This window comes from Dendropsophus ebraccatus, chromosome 4 (assembly GCF_027789765.1).
Source record: "Dendropsophus ebraccatus isolate aDenEbr1 chromosome 4, aDenEbr1.pat, whole genome shotgun sequence".
In the NCBI taxonomy this organism is placed as follows: Eukaryota; Metazoa; Chordata; class Amphibia; order Anura; family Hylidae; genus Dendropsophus; species Dendropsophus ebraccatus.
Genome location: NC_091457.1, coordinates 113,611,127 through 113,636,520, shown reverse-complemented (window position 1 = coordinate 113,636,520; position 25,394 = coordinate 113,611,127). Strand labels below are relative to the sequence as shown.

The following is a 25,394-nucleotide window of genomic DNA, read 5'->3' as shown; positions in this document are numbered from 1 at the left end:
ACAAATATCAGAATGTAATGAGAGAACAGATGTTACCAAATCCCTCCTCTATTTACCTTGCTTTTCATCATTATTTTTACTTCTCCTGATTCCACAATGTAGAAGCAGTCTGCCATATCACCCTTAAAAACAAAAAATACACATTTGTAAAAAATTTGCACATCTACCCATAAATACGATGTAAAGATTGGGGTCATTAGTGCTCACCTGTGCAATAATGCGGTCTCCATCCTTATAAATTTTTTCACCTATTACATCAACAATTTTCATGCGTTCAGAAGGCTAAAAATAGATAAATATTAATGTAGATCATTCCAGAAATTGTTCCAGGAATGTATACAGCAGATAGCAAGGCCTTACCTCTAACGACTTTAGAATAGGTACAGATTCTATAAAGAGCTCAAACATCTTTCTTTTTTTGGCATTGTTTTTAAGAATTATTCTTCTGAAAGTGACTCGATCCTGGTTAAAAACAAAAAAGTTACAGAAAGATGACAATTTATTTTCATTTTTTGCCTAAGAAGTGAGTAAACATATTACAGCACTCAGCTCTCCTACCCATCTGGGCAAACGATTGAAACTGCACATAAGAAATAAACAAACAGTCTTACAAATAAATTTGTCCTGTCTAAAATAAATTCCTTTGACTTTCCTTCCACCCTGAAATTCTGCATCCTGCAACGTGCATATTTCTTCAAATGGCATGCTAAATTGTATGCCATTTGTTAGTCATCCACTAGGTGTCACTATTTATTCATGATACTAGTAATGTAAATACTTGTACCAACATATTCTGTAGATGTGGAAAGGGTAGGACAGTTTTGCTTCTCCATCTAGTCATTTTTTATTTATTTATTTAGGTAACCCAACCACACTTTATAATATAGCCTTGAAGTGATGCCCTACTTCTAACAGACTTATCCAGACCAACTACCATAATAAGCTAAAGGAAAGGGATTTTCCAAACTGTAGATATGTTAATGTCCTGTGGCCTTCTGCTTACAAAGTGTGGAGCCCCTCCCTTAAGACTATGTGCCCTAATAGGCCAAAACCCTACTTACCCCAAGAACACAAACCCCATTTCCCCTATATGCTACAGAAGTGAACACAATCCTAGATAAATTAATATAATCCTAGAACATAATCCTACAGCTCTAAGAATTTCTCAAAAAGAAGGTAGGACAGTATGTCCCATCCTACACAAAAAAAAGCAGATTTCCGAGAAATTAGCTTCAGAGGGTTTTTTCTAAGGTAAGGCTTCATTTTTGGTTAATAAAGCTATTTACAACTATGTCAGGAATCACACAGGTTATAAAGGATAGAAGCGGTTTAAAATTTCAACAAACATTTAAAGCAGAAGTCCGGTGAAAATTTTATTTAAGTCTTGTATTGCTCCGCAAGAGTTATACAAATCACCAATATACACTTTTTACGGGAAATGCTTATCAAGTGTTTTTTCCCTGCACTTACTACTGCATCAAGGCTTCACTTCCTGGATAAAATGGTGATGTCTCGGCCCGACTCCCAGAACTGTGCAGGCTGTGGCTGCTGGAGAGGATGATGGCAGGAGGACACTGAGGGACACAGGGCACTGGAGGGACACAGAGCGTTCCTCTGCCATCATCCTCTCCAGCAGCCACAGCCCGCACAGCTCTGGGAGTCGGGTCGTGACCTCACCATTTTATCCAGGAAGTGAAGCATTGATGCAGTAGTAAGTGCAGGGAAAAAACCCCCCCACTTTATAAGCATTTCCCATAATAAGTGTATATTGGTGATTTGTATAACACTCAGTGGGCAATACAAAACTTTAATACAAATATTCGTCACACTTCTCCTTTAATAGGTTATGCAAAGACTAAGTTATCACCTATTCACAGGATGATTGTTGGAGGAAGGGGGCGGGGAGGGGGTCAGAGTGCTGATCACAAAAAAAAATGGTCCTAATTCCTGAGCAATTGGAGCTGTGCATACTCCACCTTTGCTACATTGAGACTTCCAAAAATAACTGATACACAGTGAAGAGAGGAGGCCTAGCATGCATGCAGCCACTTCATTCCCCTGGGAGGACAAGGGGCCTCGGTTCTTGTGACTAGCAGAGAGCCCAGCAGGAGGACCCGAACAGGTTACCTATATTGTTAGAAGATTTTGGGGGAGATTTATCAAACTGGTGTAAAGTAGAATTGTCTTAGTTGCCCCTAGCAACCAATCAGATTCCACCTATCATTCTAACAGATTCTTTGAAAAATGAAAGGTGGAATCTGATTGGTTGCTAGGGGCATCTAAGACAATTCTACTTTACACCCGTTTGATAAATCTCCCCCTTAAATCTTAGGAAAAACCCTTTAAGCCACCCTCAGACCTCCCTGAACTTAATGATCTGTAAGAATCCTATGGCAGAAATGATAACACAAAACCAGAAAAATTATGTAACATAAAAGATAAACTAATATAGCAAGCCTATAGATAACAGAACAGACTTCATGCCCCCTTGTCCTTTACTGCTGTCCTAGTTCATTGCTTTACCAGAGATCTGTATAACAATTTCCTCTCCAAAGACTGAATGGCTTTCAGTGTGTTGGGGATAACATCAGTCGCTTAGAATACAGTCTAAGACCAGACAAGCAGTAAGTACATCAGATAAGACTACCCACAGATTCATAATTAATCACAAGCTGGTGGATCGCTCTCGGCAGCCACCTCAAAGTCTTTACTTACCAGTCCCCACAGTGCTCCATCAGTTGTGGCTACAATAGTCGCAGCCCTAGGAGTGTTGTACATCAAGGCTAGCTCACCAAAACTGCCATGATTATCGTATCTGCCCACACAGCGGGACTGTCCATCTCTAGATACAAAAATGTCATACAGCCCTCTGAAAGTAAAAAAAAACAAAAAAAAAACATTACAGCAAGACAGAATTACTATTTACCTACATTGATAAAACCATCAATGTATTCTGTACATTCTTATATTCTGAAGTCCAATATGGAAAATATAAAAAGTTGGACTATATTCTATTTGTTAAAACATAAAATAACATCTTATTACCACTGGCTTTATCAGTATAGCTAATATGGCTGTCACTACAATGCTCACTTTTCCTAAGTTTTTCTGTAAGGCACAGATTTACAATTTATACCAACACATCTTGCTTTTATCATGCTGCATAAAGAGGCAAAGGAATCAGGGATTTCACCATTAATAGCAGACAGCTAAAAGAACTGACACCCCAGCACAAACCAATCAGCAAACGGTTTATGTTGTGTTTGAGAAGCACTTACCGTTCAATTACATAGAAGTTATCTCCATCGTCTCCCTGGTCGATAACATGTTCCTGAGGTTCTACTTTCCGTTCAAACATTGCATCAAGAACCTGAGAGAGCTGTTCCTAAAGAGAGACATCAAACGCTGTAAAGAACTTGTACACATACCATCTGCAGGGCCATTAACAGTTTTCTACAGTCCATTCATGGAGCCATACGTTGTCACACTAACTGCGCTACATATAGACCACCAGTCCTCAGACTGGCAATGGTTACAGGTATAGATATTACATGAGTACATGACCCCAGACAAAGCCCAATTCACTTCTACTGTAATGATACTTTATTCACCTCCTCTTTGGTTATTGACTAGTGATGTACAAATTCATACTATATATTACTATATAAAGTCATATGGTGTTTTGCACATAAGTTGACAGCATTGTGCCAAAGAAATTATGACTTTTTTTGGCATAATGCTGTCACCTTATATGCAAAAACACCCATATCACTTAATATAGTAATACTGAAGATTGGGTAGAATGAGGTATATGACAAAGGCCACATTTCCCATGATAGTTCATTAACCCCTTCCCATCAGTAATACGTATATATAGGTTCCTACTGCACATACCCCATGCAGTAAGAATGTATATATATGTTGCTGTCTGAGGGGCTGACTGATGTGTGTGGGACCGCCGCAGTAAGAGCAGCCCCGCACACAGTGTGTCTGGGGCCAGAGGTAATGAGAGGCAGCTGTCATTAACCCCTTAAATGCAGCGACCAATAGCGATCGGAGCGTTTAAGGTATTCAGTGACAGAACAAGCTTGTGCCGCTGGGCGGGGGTAAGTCACTTACCTCCGTCCTGTCGGATCAGCGATCTATGAATAAAGTCTGCTCTCAGGCAGGCTCTATACATAGACCCCCGATAACACTGATCTATGCTATGGCATAACATAGATCAGTAGATGCAATCTATTGATTGCATGTTTTACAGTAAAAAAAAAAAAAAAAAAAGTAAAAAAAAGATTAAAAAGTATTAAAAAGCCCTTATAAACCCACTCCAAATAAAAGTTTAATATACCCCATTGCCAATTATAAAAATAAAATAAACATATTACATATATTACACGCGGAATTGTCCGGTCTATTAAAATATACCATTGTTGCCACAAGGTGAACGGCGTAAATTGCTGATTTTAATAAATTATATATCAGAAAAAAAAATCAATAAAAAACGATCAAAATTTTTCTGTTACACCAATGTGATACAAATAAAAATTAGAGATCATAGCGCAAAAAATGACACCCCAACAAGCCCTGTAGGTGGAAAAATAAAAGCACTATGGTTCTTAGAAGGCGAGGAGGAACACTGCATTAATTTGACCCGGACATCCATGCAAAGGCTCTGTTTTGAAGGGGTTAAACAGTGAGTGAGCACACCAGAAAGTGGTGAACCAACACTGATTGATTGACCGATAGATCGATAACATATATATATACACACATTATACATACATACAAATATACACATACACACATATACACTCACCGGGCACTTTATTAGGTACACCTGTCCAACTGCACGTTACCACTTAATTTCAAATCAGCCAATCACATGGCGGCAACTCAGTGCATTTAGGCATGTAGACATGGTCAAGACAATCTCCTGCAGTTCAAACTGAGCATCAGCATGGGGAAGAAAGGGGATTTGAGGGCCTTTGAACGTGGCATGGTTGTTGGTGCCAGAAGGGCTGGTCTGAGTATTTCAGAAACTGCTGATCTACTGGGATTTTCACGCACAACCATCTCTAGGGTTTACAGAGAATGGTCCGAAAAAGAAAAAACATCCAGTGAGCGGCAGTTCTGTGTGCGGAAATGCCTTGTTGATGCCAGAGGTCAGAGGAGAATGGGCAGACTGGTTCGAGCTGATAGAAAGGCAACAGTGACTCAAATAGCCAACCGTTACAACCAAGGTAGGCAGAAGAGCATCTCTGAACGCACAGTACCTCCAACTTTGAGGCAGATGGGCTACAGCAGCAGAAGACCACACCGGGTGCCACTCCTTTCAGCTAAGAACAGGAAACTGAGGCTACAATTTGCACAAGCTCATCGAAATTGGACAGTAGAAGATTGGAAAAACGTTGCCTGGTCTGATGAGTCTCGATTTCTGCTGCAACATTGCGATGGTAGGGTCAGAATTTGGCGTCAACAACATGAAAGCATGGATCCATCCTGCCTTGTATCAACGGTTCAGGCTGGTGGTGGTGGTGTCATGGTGTGGGGAATATTTTCATGGCACTTTGGGCCCCTTGGTACCAATTGAGCATCGTTGCAACGCCACAGCCTATCTGAGTATTGTTGCTGACCATGTCCATCCCTTTATGACCACAATGTACCCATCATCTGATGGCTACTTTCAGCAGGATAATGCGCCATGTCATAAAGCTAGAATCATCTCAGACTGGTTTCTTGAACATGACAATGAGTTCACTGTACTCAAATGGCCTCCACAGTCACCAGATCTCAATCCAATAGAGCATCTTTGGGATGTGGTGGAACGGGAGATTCGCATCATGGATGTGCAGCCGACAAATCTGCGGCAACTGTGTGATGCCATCATGTCAATATGGACCAAAATCTCTGAGGAATGCTTCCAGCACCTTGTTGTATCTATGCCACGAAGAATTAAGGCAGTTCTGAAGGCAAAAGGGGGTCCAACCCGTTACTAGCATGGTGTACCTAATAAAATGGACGGTGAGTGTATATACACACACACACACACATAATATATATATATATATATATATATATATATATATATATATATATATATATATATATATATATATACACATACACACACACACACACTTAGATGTTTGTTTGTATCTAATCTTACCTGATCAAGGTTTTTAAAGAGAAGAATATCTTTACACGCCTCCTGCAATCTACATCTCTGCTCATCTGTTTTCGGGTGCACTACCTAAAAATTAAAAAAATATGAATTGTCAAGTACAAGAATAAAGAGATGATCAAGGTACACATTTTGCATTAAACTCTAGCTTATAGGACATGGAAAAAGAAATGAAAAATTTGATTTACCCGAGGTTCCGTGTCTTCCTCATCTTCATCTGGGTTAAAGGCTTCAGCACAAACTAGCAAGAGGAAAGAAAAATAATTACTCCTAGGTCTGATGCATTGACAACTATTATTGTAGATTTGAGATAGATTTCTCACTCAGCATTTCATGCACATTGAATCCCTGCAGTTATCATTGGTATCAGACATGCACTATCTGGCATATTCTCTCAAAGGGAAGGTGGACTGCCCATGTTAGATTTAAAAAAAAAAAAGTGTACTGTGTGTGGGTGGCACTGCATTACCACATGGAGGATGCAGGTCTACTATATGGCAGGGGACGCTGAGGATGAAAGGTAAGTTATTTACCTTGATCTTTGGCACCATTTTTGTGTATTTTGTAGTTTAATCCATAAACTAATGAGGCTGTTTGGTGCACTGAGGGTGAGCAGATCCACCCCAGCTGGACCGTCCCTTCTAATAAACAAACATTCATCCGGTTACTGCACAGCGCTGGCCCAAATATTGATTAGAAGAGGCGGGTCAGCCGAAATTGATTGGTGCACTAAGGGTGGTGGTCCGGTCCCCCACAAAACCACTCTATTAGCATATGGATTAAACTACAAAATTCATGAAAACCACGCAGAGGTTTAAAGGTAAGAAAACTACCTTCATCCTCAGCACCCTGTGCGCTATAGGGACATATCAGCAGGTTAGAGAAAGGGGGGGGGGAGAAATGTACTCAAATAGTACCAAGAAATATTCTATAACCTGTGGAGCTCCAGATGTTTAGCTGCCAGTGCCTGCCCTTAACCACATGCTGGTTCTGGCTGCACAAGATGAGCTCTGTCATCCACCATTTATTTGTATAACTTCATTAGAAAACTCGAGCTGAACATTTAATGGGAAGTGTGCCAGGATGGGATGGTAAAGTAATGCTCAATGAAATGCATTGGGTCACACTAACAAGCTGCTGCTAAAAGCAGCTCTATTTTAATGAACATTGAAAGCTCCTCCATATTTGTAGTAGACTTTTGATGCCTTTTTCTTTATCAGGCCTTGCAGGAATGGAAGGTCACTCTAGCTGTTATCACAACCTCAGGATTCTACAGCTACAGAACAAATTGATATTTTTCTTTTGTAACAGCCTTGAGAGCCAAGAAACTATTTCTTCAGCAAGGTCAGAACAAAGCTGAAAATTGCCGAGCTTCATAAAAAAAGACTTTGCACACCCAAACAATATCTAGAAAATCCAGAAGAAAAATAAGTGCCAATATTTTACACCCTACATAAAATACCCCCTAAACACATCACAGATTACCTGAACACCTAAAAGGGGTATGACTTTTTTTTTTTTTTTTTAAATACGTTGCTGGGCGTTTAAAAAAAAAAAAAAATAATGTATATGTATATCTATATCTATCTATATCTATCTATATATCTATATCATACTTACCCAACCTGGTCCCCTGCAGCCTCCATTCCATAGACTTCCAGACCCCACTACTCATTGCTTTTGAGTTGGGGAAACAGAGAAGGAACTGCCTGCTCAGCCAATCACTGCAGAGGTGTCCCAGACAGACAGTAACCGCTCCTGCTCCAACTTCCATTCAGGCAAAAGCCGTGAGCATCGGGTGTCCAGAAGTCTGTGGAGAGCTGCAGAGGACCAGGATGGGTAAATATGGTTTTGTGTGCTATTTTTAAAACATTTCTGCTGGAATGCCCCTTTAAGACTGTGTAATAAAATCTTATTGATAAATTTCTTCAGCCCTGTTTACACCACTTTTGGTTTCCATCATAAAACACTAACATGCTCACAAACATATACTAAATGTGGCTATTTGGCATTTAATAGGTCAAAATACTTTTGTCTCAACTGTACTTAAGAGTGTATTTGCATTTAAGAGGTTGTTTCATGTGGATGGGCAATAACCAAGACTGAAGGTTTTCCCACCACTGGGATCTCATCTATGTTGAGTACAGAACTTGGCTAAATCTAGCTAGAATGCATTGGCAGTGAGCATGCACGATCCCTACTTCATTCCAATGAAAGCTTTAAGACCCCTGTTCGACAGACTAGGAGTCCCAGCAGTTGGATCCTTGCAATCCTCAACAGGATGGGGAATAAGTATTAATGGTGGGCCAGACACTTATTATGCTTATCAACACAACTGCTACCAATAAATAAATAAAATCCTACACTTTGTTATACATATATTTATTATAATTGCAAAAGAAGTGAATGACAGACTAAACACTCAATAATCCAACGGCATCAAACATCTGCTAACATATGGCAGCAAAAGAGGCTTCTTCCATTACATAGTGATAACCAGGCCAACACTGCAGTAACTCACCTGACACTCTTCTAATGTATCGATTAGTGATCGGAGCTGAAAAACAAAAGCAAAAACATTATAAGTGACAAAGAAAAAAAAAAAACAAACAGTAAATAAACTGCAAACAAACAAGCTTACAGATCCCTTAAAGGGATAATCCAGCAAAGAAAATTGTATTTAAATAAAACTATCCCTAGAAACGAATATAATGTTATCTTTACTAGTATTGGCTTCAGTCTGTTTTTGCATGATTTACCCAATTCTGCCAAAATAACTACAAGATGTCTATTAAAGCATCCCAGCTCCATAGATGATGCATCATCCTCTACCACATGATTCTTGATTGGATCTGGTCTAAGCTCTATCCCCACCCCCTGAGTGATGTCACCATCTCTGACCAGTCCCTCCAGCATATATTACCTTCCCTGTCATATACACAGATTATATAGCTCTTTATTGGGACATTTAGGGAGAAGGGGGTGTGATTATAGAATGCTGAATAATGCTACAGAAAGTGCAGACAAGGTGAATGCAGCAGTTGTTGCAACTCACTCATTGTGCAATAGTCTGCAGTGTAATGAGATATTCTGGAACAGCTTTGGGAGAGGAACTGGCCAGAGGGCTGTGGGAAGGGAGTGTGCAAGTTTGGAGGGCTGTGATGAAGAGCAAAGCATTCTGGGAATTGTAGTAATGAGAAACTTCTAATTCAGGTAGCACACAGACGAAACACAGAACTAGGACCCCAAACCAAAGGGATTTTGGAGGCTTCAGAACTGGAACAGACAAGTAAGAAAGGATATATGACGGAATAAACTTGTACAATTACTTGCAGCTGAGTCGCAGGGCAAGCTGCTGCCTACAAATGGCTTTTTTCTACACTAGTTCAATGCCTATCGATGGGCTGTGATTGGTATTGGAATTTAATTAACTTCAGCATGAACCAAACAAACCACAAACACTTTAGCATTTTGTTATTTCATCTTTCTAGAAAACAGTTTAGTTTTAAGATGTTCCAGTTGACAGCCAGACATCCTGGTACGACTAACACATGTTAAGTATGAGGGGTTTCCCCCTTGTACAGAATAAGCACACAGCTACGAGGGATGAATGTGTATCTGCCCTTTCAAGTGAAGGGGAACACACCATCTAAGGCCAGCAAAACTTCAACCATGAACCTTCCCAAATACTGAACAAGGGGCCGTGCACTAGTTTTACACTGCAGATCATTGCTACAGTATATGACACTAGCCCAGAGTCAGAAGTAAGAGTAAAACTAACAACCTTGAAAACTTGCTGTTGCAGCATGAGCTCACACTATTACTTTGTTAAGGGGGTTTTAACCCTTTGAGGACCAGGCCCAAAATGACCCAGTGGACCGCGCAAATTTTGATCTTAGTGTTTTCGTTTTTCCCTCCTCCCCTTCTAAGAGCTCTAGCACTTTCAGTTTTTTATCTACAGGGCCATGTAAGTGCTTGTTTTTTACAGGAATAGTTGTACTTTGTAATGGCGTCATTCATTTTAAAAATAACATGTATGATGGAATTCCAAAATTATTATTTATGAAGATATAAATAGGTAAAATTGTAAAAAAAGAATGCAATATGGTAAGGTTTGGGGGGGGGGGGGGGGGGGGTCTATGTAATGCACTATATGGTAAAAGCGACGTGATACCATTACTCTATAGGTCAGTCCGAACAACCATATGCAGGTTTACACAGATTCCCTAATGTTATTTTTTTTTTTTATAAAATCCTTTTTGGCAATTAGTTATTAATAAAATGGGCCTATTGTGACGCTTATAACAGTTTTATTTTTTCACCTATGGGGCTGTATGGGGTGTCATTTTTTCCGCCATGATCTCTAGTTTTTATTAATACCATATTTCTGAAGATCGAACGTTTTGATCACTTTTTATTACTAATATATATTCTAAATTGTTCTAATACGGGAACCGCTCGTTGGAGCTTACAGACTACAACTGGGGTCGACACAAGGCACAAGTGCTTTATTTGGCCCTGGTCCAGCCATTGTACATAGTTGGAAAGAACTGGATGAGTCCGTCACACATGAATGTCTGAGTACAGGTAAAATGTATAAAGTGCAGGAACTGTCAGAAATATAGAGTGAGGGAACAACAGAAAGGGGAACAGGTTTAAGGAATATTATAAGCGAGCCTGAAGAGATGGGCATGCTTAAAGCTGTAAGTGTTGGCTATGAGTCTGAGGTCTTTGGGTAGGGTGCTCCAGAGAACTGGATGTATGTTATATGACAGTATATCAGAAAGATCCTGATGATTCCATTATATTAAGGTTCAATGTGATCCAGTAAAATATTTCCAGATTATCTAAACAGAAATACAACCAGAAACTAAGGGAGAATATAAACCCCAACTAGATGCTATTGTAATACCTAGTAATATTGGCCCATCTAAAAGGCCGATGAGTTTCCTGGGTAACACGAGAACAAAACGCAGGAGATACCTTCGGGGTGAAGAATGAGGAATGTAAGACATAATAATAAAGGGGGACATATCTGCTGTATTGCAGCTTTACTGAAGCAGTCTTTGTTTTACAGGTCAAAATTAATGTTCAATGTTCTTTGTTCCTTGGAGAATAACATGTTTGACATAATCGTGAGAAGGGAAGAATAAAAAAAAAAGTGAAGATGTAATTGCACAATTTACAGCTAATGAGTCATTCACATGATGGGGAAGAAGAGTTGACTGAAGTTTTCAGGATTCATATTCACCTGGGAAATATACTGAAGCAGTGCAAAAAGTATCCAGACCACATTAAGACCGGACACATACTTGCAGCAGTTCTGTTGAATTCTGGATACTAGTAGTTAAAACCTCGACGTAACATTTTACCTAGTCTTATTCCTCATAAAAAGTACTCAAGGCATGATCTACCATAAACCCATGCTGAATTGTAGCCCTTGGATGGGACTATTCATTGTAGCTAAAAAGTAGAGATGAGCTTTTTCATAGGATGCTACTATCATTAAAGGTAACTATACAACACCCATACAATCCCATGCTCAATTTACTACCTGTTATGCTCAAAACCTATTATATGATTTTCATAAGTGTCTTGACACTCATGTTAAGACCAAACAAAAAGAACCTTTTTACATGGGGAGATCATCTGTAAGAGACCCAGCAACCATCCAACACAGGAGTAAATGCTGATCACTGGAGTCAAACAGCCTGAAAAATCATTATTGCTGGCCATCCTTTTAAATAAAGGGATGAGCGACAGAATGATGCAAGTGAAGAGCTGCATAATTGCTGAGCCACGAATCATATACTAGGTCAGTGCCCTTTATAGTGAAAGATACTGAATCAAAACAGAAAAAAACATTCACATCATATCAAATGAAACCATGACATTTCTAAACTTTGTGGACATCCATGGGATAAGAAATGCATGTAATTGGGTAAATTGCAATTTAACCAGTTTTAGAAATTTTACAAATTGTTTATTACTATCTATAGGGGAGGAGGGTCAGACTGCCAGTGACACTTGCAGACGCTGCATCACTAGTTAAAAGGACATCATTGCCTGTAACACATTACAGTGGTACCTTGGTTTAAGAGTAACTTGGTTTAAGAGCATTTTGGTTTAAGAGCTCACAGTTTTTCAAAATTGTGACTTGGTTTAAGAGCATTGCTTTGGTTTAAGAGCTCCCTGTACTGGGTGGGAGCGCGAGTGGGGGAGTGGCAAGGCCTGTATAGCGGGGTCTACAGCACTGTACTCTGACCCAGGAAGTCTCCCTCACCTTCTAAGTCATAGCAGATCCACTTCAGGCTGGGGCTTGCATCAGGGGACAGGACTGTGGGGGGTAATCACTTCATAGCTGTAACCCCTCTCTCCCCGGACAGAGAGTGCTGCTATACTGTGCCCACATCTGCCCTGCTCATTCCTTCCTGCTCCCTGCAGTCTGTCAGTCCTGATTGGTCCATGCTGAACACACACCCCTTCCTCATTGCTGTCATGTGACCACACAGACCTGTCAGCAGCCCTGCTTCTCTATTCTAGCCTGTTGTACTACGCTACTGCATCATAGGGATCTGCAGTTTCATCCTGTATTTACAAACTGCTGCTGTTTTTCAGGTTTATGCAGTTACTATACATTATACTCCACATGCTGATTGCTATACTGTACAGTAACTTATAATATCACATATTCAGCTGTTTTTCATTATTTGTTTTACATGTTATTCAGAATATTAAATCATTATTTTTGGGGTGTGGAACCAATTGTCTGCATTTCAATGATTTCCTATGGGAAAATTTGCTTTGGTTTAAGAGTGGGTTTGGATTACAAGCATGGTCCCGGAACGAATTATGCTCGTAATCCAAGGCACCACTGTATTATTATTATTCCCCTCTACAATGATATAACCTCAGAGTGGTCCTTACCGTACAAAACTGCAGAGAGCTGAATCAATATTCATAATGGGGCATTGTTACAGGAGCGGGTGAGCGGGATAATAGGAGTAAAGTATTCCCCCACCATCCCCCCCCCCCCCATGCACCAAACAGCCAAATTTGCATATCTGTAAAACTGCATTCTACAGAAACACAGTACACTGCAGAAACAAAATGAAGGTAATATCATGATCAGTGTTATGTGGCCTATACCTATACCACAAGGTTTCCATTTAGGCACTGCACAGGGATCTACAACACAGTCCTAAGTAGGTTTAGCACTTCCAGAAGAAACTGTGCAGGAGAGCTGAAGAAGATAAAATCAGGCATGAAGCAATGATATTATGGAAATACCTCTGTATGCAGCAACATGTGGCCTAACTTCATTCTTATATTATGTCCCCAAGCAATGAGCACAGCTTACAGCATACAAAACACTGAGGGTTAGGGCAGAGGTAAAGCCCATCCTTCTCATTTTAAGGTCAATATTTGATTTTACAGATTTCCACTTCCGACTTGGGCTGAATAAATACCCGCTACCTGGTTGCCATGAAGAGGCAGAAACACTGCTCCAGTGGACCCTTACTCATTCACACAGATTGCCTCTTGTAACTATAGCTGCAACTGTGTAGAGACCTTAATGTACGGTGTTCACATAGTGACATGACGTATGCCACCTCATCTGCCAAACATAACAGCTCCTTGCTTTATACATTTAACGCTGGAGCACAGCCAAAGTGCAGAAGGGAAGAGAAGTAATAAACTGCAGGACACTTGTTTCTACTTTTTTTTTTTTTAGATGATGTTGAGCTGAATGGAATAGGGGGGAAGGGGGGTAATCACTATTTTTCTAGATATTAGAAACCTCATATTGAGTAGTGGCATCCAACCTGCAGCTCAATGGCTCTTTCAAAACTACAACTCCCAGTAGGCTTTACCTTTGTAATTTAAGGCCCTATTATACGTAACGATTCTCAGCCGTATTTGGCCAATAATAGTCTTGTGTAATAGAAGAAACCATGAACAATGTCGGCTGATCGTTACAGTCGTTTGTCTTTCAACATGACATGACAAACGATTAATATAACAACAATCTGCTGTTGTCGTTTAGTGGAATAGGAGCCGCGGCAGCAGACCGGCTGCTATCCTCTATGGGCTGCCCGGACAATCTAGCGATCACCCGGGCAGCCCCCCTGCTGCCCCCTCTGCACTCACCCACTTGATGCCGACGCGTATAATAGTGGCGGCAGCAAGCGGGCAACAAGGAGCAAGTGAGCACTGACAGCACTCGTTTTCCCCGTGTAATAGGGGCTTTACTCTACAAAATGATTGTTGCATGAGCTCCTCTTGGACCTAATATAGATCTAATTGACCTTATTTATGTTTGTATGCTACGGACAGTTTATTGCTGGAATTTAGGTCATTTTGCAGTCATTGTGGAAGTGTATGCAAATGACTGCCGTATCATTATTGCTGCTGGCACTAAGATAATATCAATCATGAATAATCAAGGAGACACACGGAAAATCTTTCAAATTTAGCGTTTTTTTTTGTACTTTCAAACTTTACATGGCACATTCGACCATACATTTATGAAAAGCAACAAAATATCACCCGGTGCATAGAGGCAGAGGCTTTAACGGGTCACGTCCGGCATCGGCTGAATCTCAGCATCCCGGGAGGTACTCCATATGTTCCTTTGGAGGAGCAGAATACAGGTGAACCGCCTGCGCTCTGATTGGCAACGTTTCAAGGGCAACGCCCCCTTTCTCAATGCTTGAGCTTGTTTTTCTTTTTTGTTTCTATTGTCATATGACACAGACCTCTTCTGGGAGTATCCTGTTTAAGGCCCCTTTTACACAGAGCAAGAGGGGTGGAATTCCACATCGAAATTGTCCGCCGCGGAATGCCATTAGCCTCCGAGTCATAATGACACTCTATGGCATCGCTCAGCGTCTCTCAGCGCTGAAGAAAGAACATGTTCATTCTTCAGCACGCCTCACATAGAGTGTCATTATGACACGGAGGCTAAAGGCATTCCGCGGTGGACAATTCCGATGTGGAATTCCACCCCTCTTGCTCTGTGTAAACGGGGCCTTAGTGGTGCAGTCAGCTTGACAGTCCCATCAGTGTTCTCCCCCATCCAGCAAGTTGGACCCGACTAAAGGACATTTTGGACCCTTGAAACCAGGGGTGATACGAACAAAGACCAAGAGGCTAGTAGGTGAGCACCCTCTTCACCTTCTCTATTTTTCTTGTTTCCCACGGTAATACACAAGGCACATGTGCCTGGTTTTATTTTGTCTTTATTCAGAAGGGAGGGGGGAGGAGAGGATGATTCACATATTTTTATTATCTGAAAGCAGCAGCTCAGAACTAGGGAAAGAAGACTAATGTCAACCTTACCTATGCAATTCTGTGTAGCATCTACATAACTTACCAAAATTCTCACATGGGATAAATATGCACAAATAATCTACACAAAGTTGAACTGAAAATTTACAAGACTGAACCATGTAATAAATGAAATTTGCTGATAAGTTTAGCCATAAATATTACATGCTGGCTTGGAAGGCAGACGAGAAACCAAAAGCAGCAAATTTTGAGGGGGTTGAGCAAAAGTTTGTAACTGTTTGACAAAAAAACAAAACTATACAGTTGATCCCCATGACTCATGGGTCTGCAAAACCACAATTCTTATCAGCTAAAGCTTTGGATTTGGCTGTCCAGACATGATGGGAAAGGGAGTATTGCAGCAGCTGGAGGGCCACAGTTTGGAGACCCATGCTATAGCCTGTAGGCAGCACATTTCTCTGTGCACACACTACATACAATGGAAGTAAACAGCCAGATGAACAATCCAAGAACTGTTCGTGTGGCTGTTCACTCCCAAAAGAGACCTGTCTAAATGTGCCATATTTGGCTGATTTTCGGGCATTACAGCCGATAATTGCTGTAATAAAAGTCGGCTGATCTGCTAGTGTTACTCCGTGCAATAGGAGCGGCGGCAGGAGACCACTGCTATCTCTTATGGGCTCCTCAGGCGATCTAAATATCGCGTGGGAGCCCCTCCTGCAGCTCCTTGCGGCCCCCCATGCACCTACTCGCTTATTGTTGGCGCGTGTAAGTGAGAGCAGATCTGACAGGTCGGAGCCCACTTGCTCCCGCTGATTGGCCCGTGTAATAGGGGCTTAAAGGACAACTCCCGCGGGACCCCCCAAAAGAAAAAAAAACAGACACACACAGAAACCATCCCTCCGGTGACGATCGCCACTCCATTCGCCCGCCGTACCGTCACCGCCGTCCAGCGATGTCTCTGACTTCCGGGTCCTGGGGATGGATAAGGTTGCCAGTGCGCTTGCGCACCGGCAGCCTTTTCATTGGCTGGAGCGCATCACATGGCTTCCAGCAACCTCAGCCAATCAGGGCTGAGTAAGCTGGAAGCCATGTGATGCGCTCCAGCCAATGAAAAGGCTGCTGGTGCGCATGTGCACCAGCAGCCTTTTCCGTCCCATTCACTCTCTATGAAGACGCCGAGGAGGAAGAACACCCGGACCGCCCCCCGGCTCTGACGTCATCGTCACCAGATGCCGCCCGGGAGAAGAGGACCGTGACGATCGTAATAGGTAATGTATATATTCTTTAACTTCCGGGCTGGGGGTCGGGGGTCCGAAAGTGGGGGAAGGGGGCCAGACCGGGTATTTAACCACATTACAAAGTTAAAAAAACTTTGTAATTTGTGAAATAAGCTAAAAAAAAATTTCGTGGGAGTTGTCCTTTAACAGTGAGTGCTGATCAACTTGTACACAGTCAATTGTCACAGCTTATCTTCTGTGAGACTATGGACTCGGCATGCCAAATAACAACAACCGCAGTTTCTTTCCAGTTTCCACTGTTCTACAAACAGATCAGAGACAGCTAGATTATTAGATTCAATAAGATTGACTAATAGGGGAACTATACAGGGTTCTTTCAGCAGAGCTGCATATTGCAATGTAGCTTCCTACCGTACTTTAAATCCACTCAGAACCACCCGCTGTTAAGACAGAGCCAGAGGTTGCTAATTCACTTGAATGCAATAGGTATTTGCCCTGCAGCATCATATACTAGTCACCAGGATGGCTTCATGTTGGGATTGCCCATTCCACAATATTTGTGTCTATCCAGAGATGCAACTGGTTATAGAAGCATCTATGAAATAAAGGGATTTAAAAGAAAAATAAGTGAAAAAAAAAAAAAAACAATGATACTAATAAAAACTGAATGTATGTGGACTCTGGATGGCTGAACAGCATTTTGTATCCAACTCAGGCCACAATCCTGCCGAATCCATCCACAGCAGAAATAATCTCTACTAATGCAAATGTACACTAAGCTTCAGAGTCAACAGATCCTAAACAAAGCTATGGTGTAACATCCCGAAGTAATCCATAGTAATACATAACATAATATCAATGAGCCCCGTTTGTCTCCCACAATGACAAGCATAGAGCACTTCAGGTATGAGTCTAGTACAGGGCTCTTCCCACTGTTACGCCTACACTTTCTCCCTATAGCTGCAGATCAGATTGGTTTTGCAGCCTGTTGAATGAATTCTAAAACGGGCAAAAAGAGGTTGCTGTAATCCCCAATCCAATTTCTTGCTTCTGTGCCTTTACTGCACCAGAGAGACCGGCAGCCAACGGTCCATGAAATGCACTGCTGTCGTCTAACTTTTGGGCCATTTGCTATTTAAACCCCATAAAAGCTTTGATGCCCGGCCACTAGTAAAACCATAACTTCTGCACCCTGGACACAGCAGAGCTGTAGGCACAGGGCCTCCCCAGCAGGATACAGTCCCCGAGGCTCCATAACACAACTGCACACACTTTATATGGCACTTTATCGTGGACATATTTTCAACTATATGCAATGCATCTTGGTAATACAACATTAACTGGATCATAGCTGTTTTTTCCTCATCAATTCCATATCCCACCTGGTGCTTTAGTAGTGTAAAGGCACCTCTAAACAAACCCTTATCTATGAGATCAGCACTCATTTACAGCAAGGGGTCAGTTTGTGTAAAGGACCCCTAGAGGAAGCGTCTCTCTAGCCAAACAGTAGTCGCCTCTGTATTAACAAAAGGTAACCCCAAAAACAATTGCCTAAAGATAGCTTTAAGCAGGTTTAGCCCTTGGCTGTAGCAGTGAGGAAAAGGACATCTCATTCTCAAGTCAGCCACCTATAGAAAGAACACTTTTTTGTACTATATAAAAGAACTTAACGCAGAGAGAACAGGACAGGGAACTGGCTTACAAGACCCCTTTAAGACGTCAGCCTCGAGGCAAACATGAACCGATCTGATTCCATGTCTTCCAGTGTTTACACAATGTACAGAAGAGACCTAAATATTTGTAATTACATCCTGTTCTCCCCTATAGGAACAGACAGCCAAGGTCTTTCTGTTAAACAGACAGCGCCCTCCTGGACTGCAAGAGCTTAAAGGTTGTATTACCCAAATGCCAATGTGCTTTGTATGGTCAGTCAATGCCCACACAGTATGCCAGCTCCCAGCTTTTATCTATGACTTGTCACATATACTATTATCTGGACTCATTAGCGCCTCATGATGATACGCTTCAGTGTGACAGTGAGCAGGGCATATCATGGTGCCAGGCCAGCAACTTCCCAATCAAGGGCTGGAAATACTGTTATATTTCAGGCAGCAGTCTAAGCACTATGAGACAGACACAACAACGGGCACAGACAGTATTACTGATAATAGATGTACATGAATGCTATAAGCAGCCGCAGAGTGCTTCTTTATTCAGCATATTGCTACAAGAGTTAAGGTCCTGTAAGGGCTGAAGAGTCACATTCATCTAAGGAAATTAGTAACATGAAGAAAGGCAAATATTATAATTACAGATTACCATATGCCACTATGCTGCCAAACCCTTCAATTATTAACATGCCAACAGAGTGGCATCAGGCTGGGAGACTGAGGTTACACAGCACAATGAGTGATGAGCAAAGGGCACCAGGACCACAAAGAATAGCTTTATCCCCCCATGGTGACCTTTCAAGAGAAATAAAGGAACTGCCTGGAAAACAATATATAAGGGAATATTAGTGAATTGCAGCAAAAACCAGGAAATAAGACTGGCAACAACTGAGGCCTCTTAAAGGGATTTACATTTCAATAAGTGATGGCATATCACTAGGAAAAGTCATCACTTTGTGATCAGTGGGGAGCTAACCTCTAAAGCCCCCAACAAACCTGAAAATGGAGAGGTCACAGTACCGATGAAGCACTGTAGCCCTTTCACTCATTTCCACGCAGACCAGTGCACCCAACACTGCTCTGGGAATTGCAGCCGTCCCATTTATTGAACAAAGATGTACTGCAGTTTTCCTGCACAGCAGATGGCCTGGTGCCGCTGTGCAGGAAAAAAACTCCAGATGCCATCATGGTATGGTGTGGAAGACCCTACAAACATTTATGTCAAAGGTTTTCAACCTGAGGAGTTGGGTTCGACCTAAGGAGCCCTAATAATAGCCAGAGACTTGAGGAAGGCGTGGGAATATACAGAATTGCGTATTCTGTACAATGGGTTTTATAATAAAACTTCCAAAAGGGTTTTTTGTTCTCTCCTGTGATTGTTATTAACAGCAAGAGAACGCAGAGATCTCCCGGGAAATAAGGGGGATAACAGAAAACTGCATAAAATATGGAAAAACTAGAGTAATAAAAAGGTGGGAGGAAATTCCCAAAGCATAGCTCCAACAAATGCTACAGTCTAGCTACACAGCAGTGCACATCACCTACATGAGTGTAAGTACACAGGAATGAGGGCCTAGAGATATATGCAACATATTTACCAGGGGGAAGACATATGTCATCAGTGAATGTGGCTTCTCAGAAGGGTGCAGGACTCTGGAGAGGGCCAAATGCCTCACACATGTATGGTGGAAAACACAGCACTCCAGAACAATGTCAAATATTGAAGATTTACTTTTAATCCTATGTTAGTTAAAAGCCATCATAGTTTGCTAGACCAACGAGTTACTGGACAATAATGAACAAGTTAAAAACAAGTAACATGCAATAAAAACATGACATGTCATAGGTGTATTACATGGTAACAAAGAGAGCGCACAATTAACTCCTACAACGCTAGTGCGAAGCAATAAACAAACTGCATCAACAGCACAGTGTGGATATGACTATGTGGCATAAAGACAGGCTATATGTAGCTGACTTAATACAAGTAATGAAACAGCAAAGAGCAAATACATTTTATAATTAAGACCTTTTGGCATTCTTGTTTCTAAGCAAATAGCCTTTGCCTCTGCGTTTCATTACTATGGTCTCATGCGGGTGAACAAATCACAATGGGGAGGCAACTGGCATAAGCGCCATCCTGTTGTGGCTTGTTCACTTGCATGAGAGCATAGCTCTTCAGTAAGCGTAATAGAAGAAAAGGCAGCAGACCGCCGCTAACTTAAATGGGCAGCCTGCGAGCATCATCTGGGTAGCCCCTCCTTGCTGCCTGGGCATGTTAGGGCTAATGTAGACATCCGTAGAATTCCGTCAGTACATGGATCGTTTTCTGAGGACTGGACCTCTGGAGCACGGAGCATCATGAATACTTATGATGTTGGGAGCTTCGATACTTACTGTTTAAAAAGTTCGCTCAGCTGTGTTGGCACACTAGCACAAGCTTTCAAACAGCATCAGAGCTCCCGACATCATAGTTAATCACAATGCTGGAAGCTCCAAAGGTCCCGTCCGTAGAAAACTGTACAGACAGAATTCTACGGACGTGTACATTAGCCCTAAAAGCACAGACAGCAAACGCAGAATGAGGGGCAAGCGAATGGTGACCTGACAGGTCGGTGCTTGCTTCCCACTCATTATCGTGCCGTGTAATACGGTCTTTAGAGTAGCTTCTTTGTGAAAGGCGTGATTGGAGTACATAGTAGAGAGACCACTGCTTTACTACAGTATCATATGCATAAACAAACCACAACAGGGAGGTGAACAGCGCAAGACTTTTTCTCTTACAAATGCATGGCACAAGGTCTTAATTATAAAAATGATTTGCCGTTTCATTATTGAAGTCCGCTACATATAGCCCATCATACCGGTCTTTTGCTACATAGTCGTATCCACACCACAAACGTGCCGTATCAGGTTGATGCAATTTGTTTATTGCTTTGTACCAGCGTTGTAGGAATTGTGCACTCCTTTTATTGTTACCATGTGATACACACACCTATGACATGTCATGCTCCCCTGTTCATTATTGTGCAATGGATTATGATTAAGCACACCTGTGTAAAATGTGTAGGTCTGGTACAGTACAATGGGTTTAAAAGTTAAGTTTTAATATTTGACACTGTTCTCAGGTGCTGGATTTCCCTTTTTTTTTTTGCTTCTGCATTGTATAAGTAGCGAGAGCTCTCAGCACATGGCAGCCAGACACAGCGCCCATGTAACACAAGACCATGCCAAGCAGCATGCTATCCTGGCTGGTAGTGAAGCTTCCTGATACCCTGTCGTGAAACAACCACTTTAACCCATGTAATCCCTTGTTTCTCAGGGAAATAATCAGTTCCAGAGATGTTTTCCAGCTTTAACACCAGGCATCACAACAGATACATGGCTCCAGTATCTATTATAGAAACATCACTGGTCTACAATATGCTTACCACAAAAAAAATATAAAAATATATATATATATATATATATATATATACACAGATAAAACACCTTACAAAATATGGTATAGTAGCATCCATGCAACAGTGAATGAAGCAAGATGTAATACCACATACAGCCTGGAGACAGGTGTGATATGGTTTTTGAAAGAAACCAGTTATTTTCCAGCCCTTGTTAACCCCTTTAAATGTTACTGCAACTTGCTCTACCAGCACAAGCACATAGGCATAAAGCCCTATTTGAAGTACATAGATCCATTCCATTAAATTACAATGCAGAACATTTACCCAGTATGGAGGTCCAGTACAGCAGACACTGTGGGCCAACAACATTTCATGAATCCCTCCTTAATACAGCATCTGTTAAACCAAAATTATCACTAAGTTCCAAAAAATATTAAGTGACTCAAATAAGTAGTAGAACTTAATATACACGCCACAATGCTTATACACTGCATAAGCATCTAAACCGGGCCATACACTTCTGACCGTGCTCTCAATGTTCCTGATACACATACATAATGTGCAACGCTCATTCATAACAATCGTCTGCAAGATGACAGGGAGCAGTCACTGGAGACATCCAGACCATTAAATAAACCAGTGTAGTATAGTATGAGAACCTGCAACCTCAATGGTATCAGACATCATCTCCCTGTGGACTCCCAGACTGATGCCGACTACAGAAGCAATTACTTCACCCAGGCTAGATTGGAAGCCGGGAGGTATTTTCTAAAGAAACAGGGTCCTTAAATTCACAACATCTGGGTAATAAATGTGACCAAGAGAAATGTGAAGCCCCAAAAACAGGCCATCATTAGTCAGAAGCCATTGTGTTGTCACTGCCTCCTCCTGACAACCTGTGTGTATAGCCCGCCGCACCAAAACAATAGTGTATTCCATTGTACTGGCACAGGAACCATTCTTCATGGGTAGAAACATCACAGCTGAAATTGTGCAGAGGATGACACTTGAGATACGTCTATGACACAGCCACAGTTTACGGTTCTCCCATTGACATACGTGGTTAAGTGAACTGCAAAGAACAGTCCGCTCCCTGGTCACGGCCACCACAACCAGGTTGGATGGAGCTGGGGGACCTCATTCCTCAGGTAGGTTACAGGTACTGATCTATCAGACATTTACGGCAGTTCCTGAGGATGTTCAGATATTATTTGGGATGGGACTACCTCTTTAAAAAATATCTTCAAAGAGACAGACAATATAGCCCCCATTCCACCCCTACACGAAGAGGGTACTGGAAATGCCTATGTGTTAGAAAGAACCCCAATAGTATATATTAGAAGTGACCCCAACAATCATTCGTCCGTGGGGGATCCAGCAGGCAGCGTTCAATCTAAGCTGTACACAGCACCCAAGATATAAGCCGTTATGTATAGTACTGCAAGACCAGCAACACTTCGGTATTAGGAGTTATCCAAAAAATTAAAGGCCAGACAGCATAACATACAAGGTCTTACACCAGTCTGATCCCACAGTGATCCAGTACAGAGGCGGCAGTAGGCACCCTGGGGTATTAGTGACTGCTGTAGCCAATCAGTGGCTTCAGTGATCACATGACTTACTAGAGGCATCATGGCTTCCATCGCTGAGCGGCCATACCAACAGTAGGACACATGACCACTAAATGGCTGCACTACAGTGACATGCTGTCTGTCCGCTAGGAACCAGAGACCAGGGCACCAACAGAGGCTTTGTCCAGGGGTGGGCAGGTGAGTGAGTGGACCTCTTCACATCTATTAACACTGAATGTCTGTCTTAACAATCCCTTTAAGGATGACAGCCATATCCATGCACATCTAAATACTGCTGGGATGAACACATAAGATCTGGGCACAGTGTAGAAAGTACAGCCCCCAATACTGTCACAACTTGGGGAGAGGGGTTTAGCAGATTATTATTGGGGGGGGGGGAGTAATGTTGGGTCTGGAGTCTGATTTAAAGGGGAAATGCAAGCTAAGCTCCTGACATGTCCCCAGCGCAGCCATGGCTAGTGGAGGGCAGAGGGATGGTGGGCTGGGGTCCCTCCTCCTATGTGGGGGATACAGATCCTTCCTGCCCTGTCAAGAAGAAGCGGTGTGTATTTCCCCTTTAAGAATATCGTAAGCCCAGGCATGCCGGCAAGCTACCGGTTCATGACAGCCCTGGGTGACTGACAGCTGAGAGGTTCTGCAGCAGCTTAGTGAGCGCACACAGGGTCAGGGGCCTAGGGGCCTCGGTCTGGGGGGCTACGAGCAGTGAGCGGACCCCGGCCTCTTACGTTCAAAGTCAGAGTCATCGTCCTCCTCGTCGTCGTCCTCCTCTTCGTCCCCGTTGGACTCGGTCTGCATGGGCTCCCCGTCAAAGTTGACCCCGCGGCCGTGAGGCCGTTGAGCTGCGGCAGCCCCGGCGCCATCCTGCAGCCGCTTCTCCTGGAGCCGGGTGAAATAGTGCACGGCGAAATCGACCAGATCGTGCGGTCTCTGGCGCAGAACCTCCACCGTGTAACCCTGCAGCAACTCCGTCAGGCCGGGCGGGATCTCGATGCTCATCGTCCCCCGGGGGGCTGCTCCGTCACCGGCTCTCCGTATAGACACACACCGTCACCTCACCGGAGCAGAGGAGCCGTCCCCTCCCTTCTGTGGTGAACCCCCCTCCCTCCCCCCTGTCACACACGCACAGCGGCCGCTGGGGGGGCTGAGGCGGCGGCGGCTCCTGGCTTCACCTCACACACACACTCACACAGCCTAATAGGACCGGCAAAGCGCAGCGCGCACTGATCCTGCTAAACCAGGGGAGGGGAGGTGGAGCGGCTCCGGGTGTGCGCACAGCGGGAGGGCGGGAAAATGGGGGTGGCCTATTGGAGGAGAGGGAGGGACGCATCACTGACGTCACAAACATTTCTTCCGCTGGGACTTTTTTTTTTTTTTTTTTTTACAAGACGCTTGGCTGAAGAAGAGGCGTGTCGGAGTGGAGAGGCGTCTGAATATATTTGCATGAAAAGATCCGCCCATTCACGCAAAACCAATCACAATGGGACCGCTGTCGTTAGCCACGCCTTTTTGACGTCAGACCTAGCTTGTGGCCTTGAAGGATGTGTAGCTAGTGTGGGTTATGTTTTGGGCTAGAGGAGGCTGGCAGTGCCTGGTAGTGAGCTGAGGAGGATGGGTGACTGAGGACTACACAGCATGCCTTGCTGTAATGTTACCTTGTTTCTACCAATTGGCTTAATGGTAAACTAAGTCTCAGCATGTTATATGCTATTATTGCTAGAAAACAAACATTTGAAGGGGAATTCCCCTTGCCACCCATCTCTAGACAAGTGTGGGCATTGAATTGCCCCCAGCCAACCTGCTTGTGGGTGATGGAGGTGGTCAGGAAGCTGAAACAGCCAAGGTGGCTTAGGGTATGTGCCCACTACAGAATCGCAACGGAAAACCTGTCGCGGATTGCGCAGTTCGCACCCACGCACGTCTCCGCCCATGCCATAGACTCCATTCTGTGCACGGGTGGATTCCTCTTCATTCTTTGGATGGGCGGCAGAATCTGCCCATGCATTGAATAGAGTCTAAGG

At 42.7% G+C, this 25,394-nt stretch overlaps 1 protein-coding gene across 1 annotated transcript in view; it reads right to left on the bottom strand.

The window, feature by feature from the left end:
• PRKAR2A (protein kinase cAMP-dependent type II regulatory subunit alpha) overlaps positions 1–24,610 on the bottom strand; it is a 30,398-nt gene extending 5,788 nt beyond the window's left edge. The window contains exons 1-9 of the mRNA XM_069966761.1: positions 24,102–24,610; positions 8,700–8,735; positions 6,367–6,419; positions 6,164–6,247; positions 3,279–3,385; positions 2,716–2,869; positions 361–462; positions 208–282; positions 57–122 (exon numbers count right to left, since the gene is read on the bottom strand). Coding sequence (XP_069822862.1) covers positions 57–122; positions 208–282; positions 361–462; positions 2,716–2,869; positions 3,279–3,385; positions 6,164–6,247; positions 6,367–6,419; positions 8,700–8,735; positions 24,102–24,372 — 948 coding nt within the window. The 5' untranslated portion in view covers positions 24,373–24,610. The remainder of the gene's footprint in view (positions 1–56; positions 123–207; positions 283–360; positions 463–2,715; positions 2,870–3,278; positions 3,386–6,163; positions 6,248–6,366; positions 6,420–8,699; positions 8,736–24,101) is intronic.
• Positions 24,611–25,394: the final 784 nt, after the last annotated feature.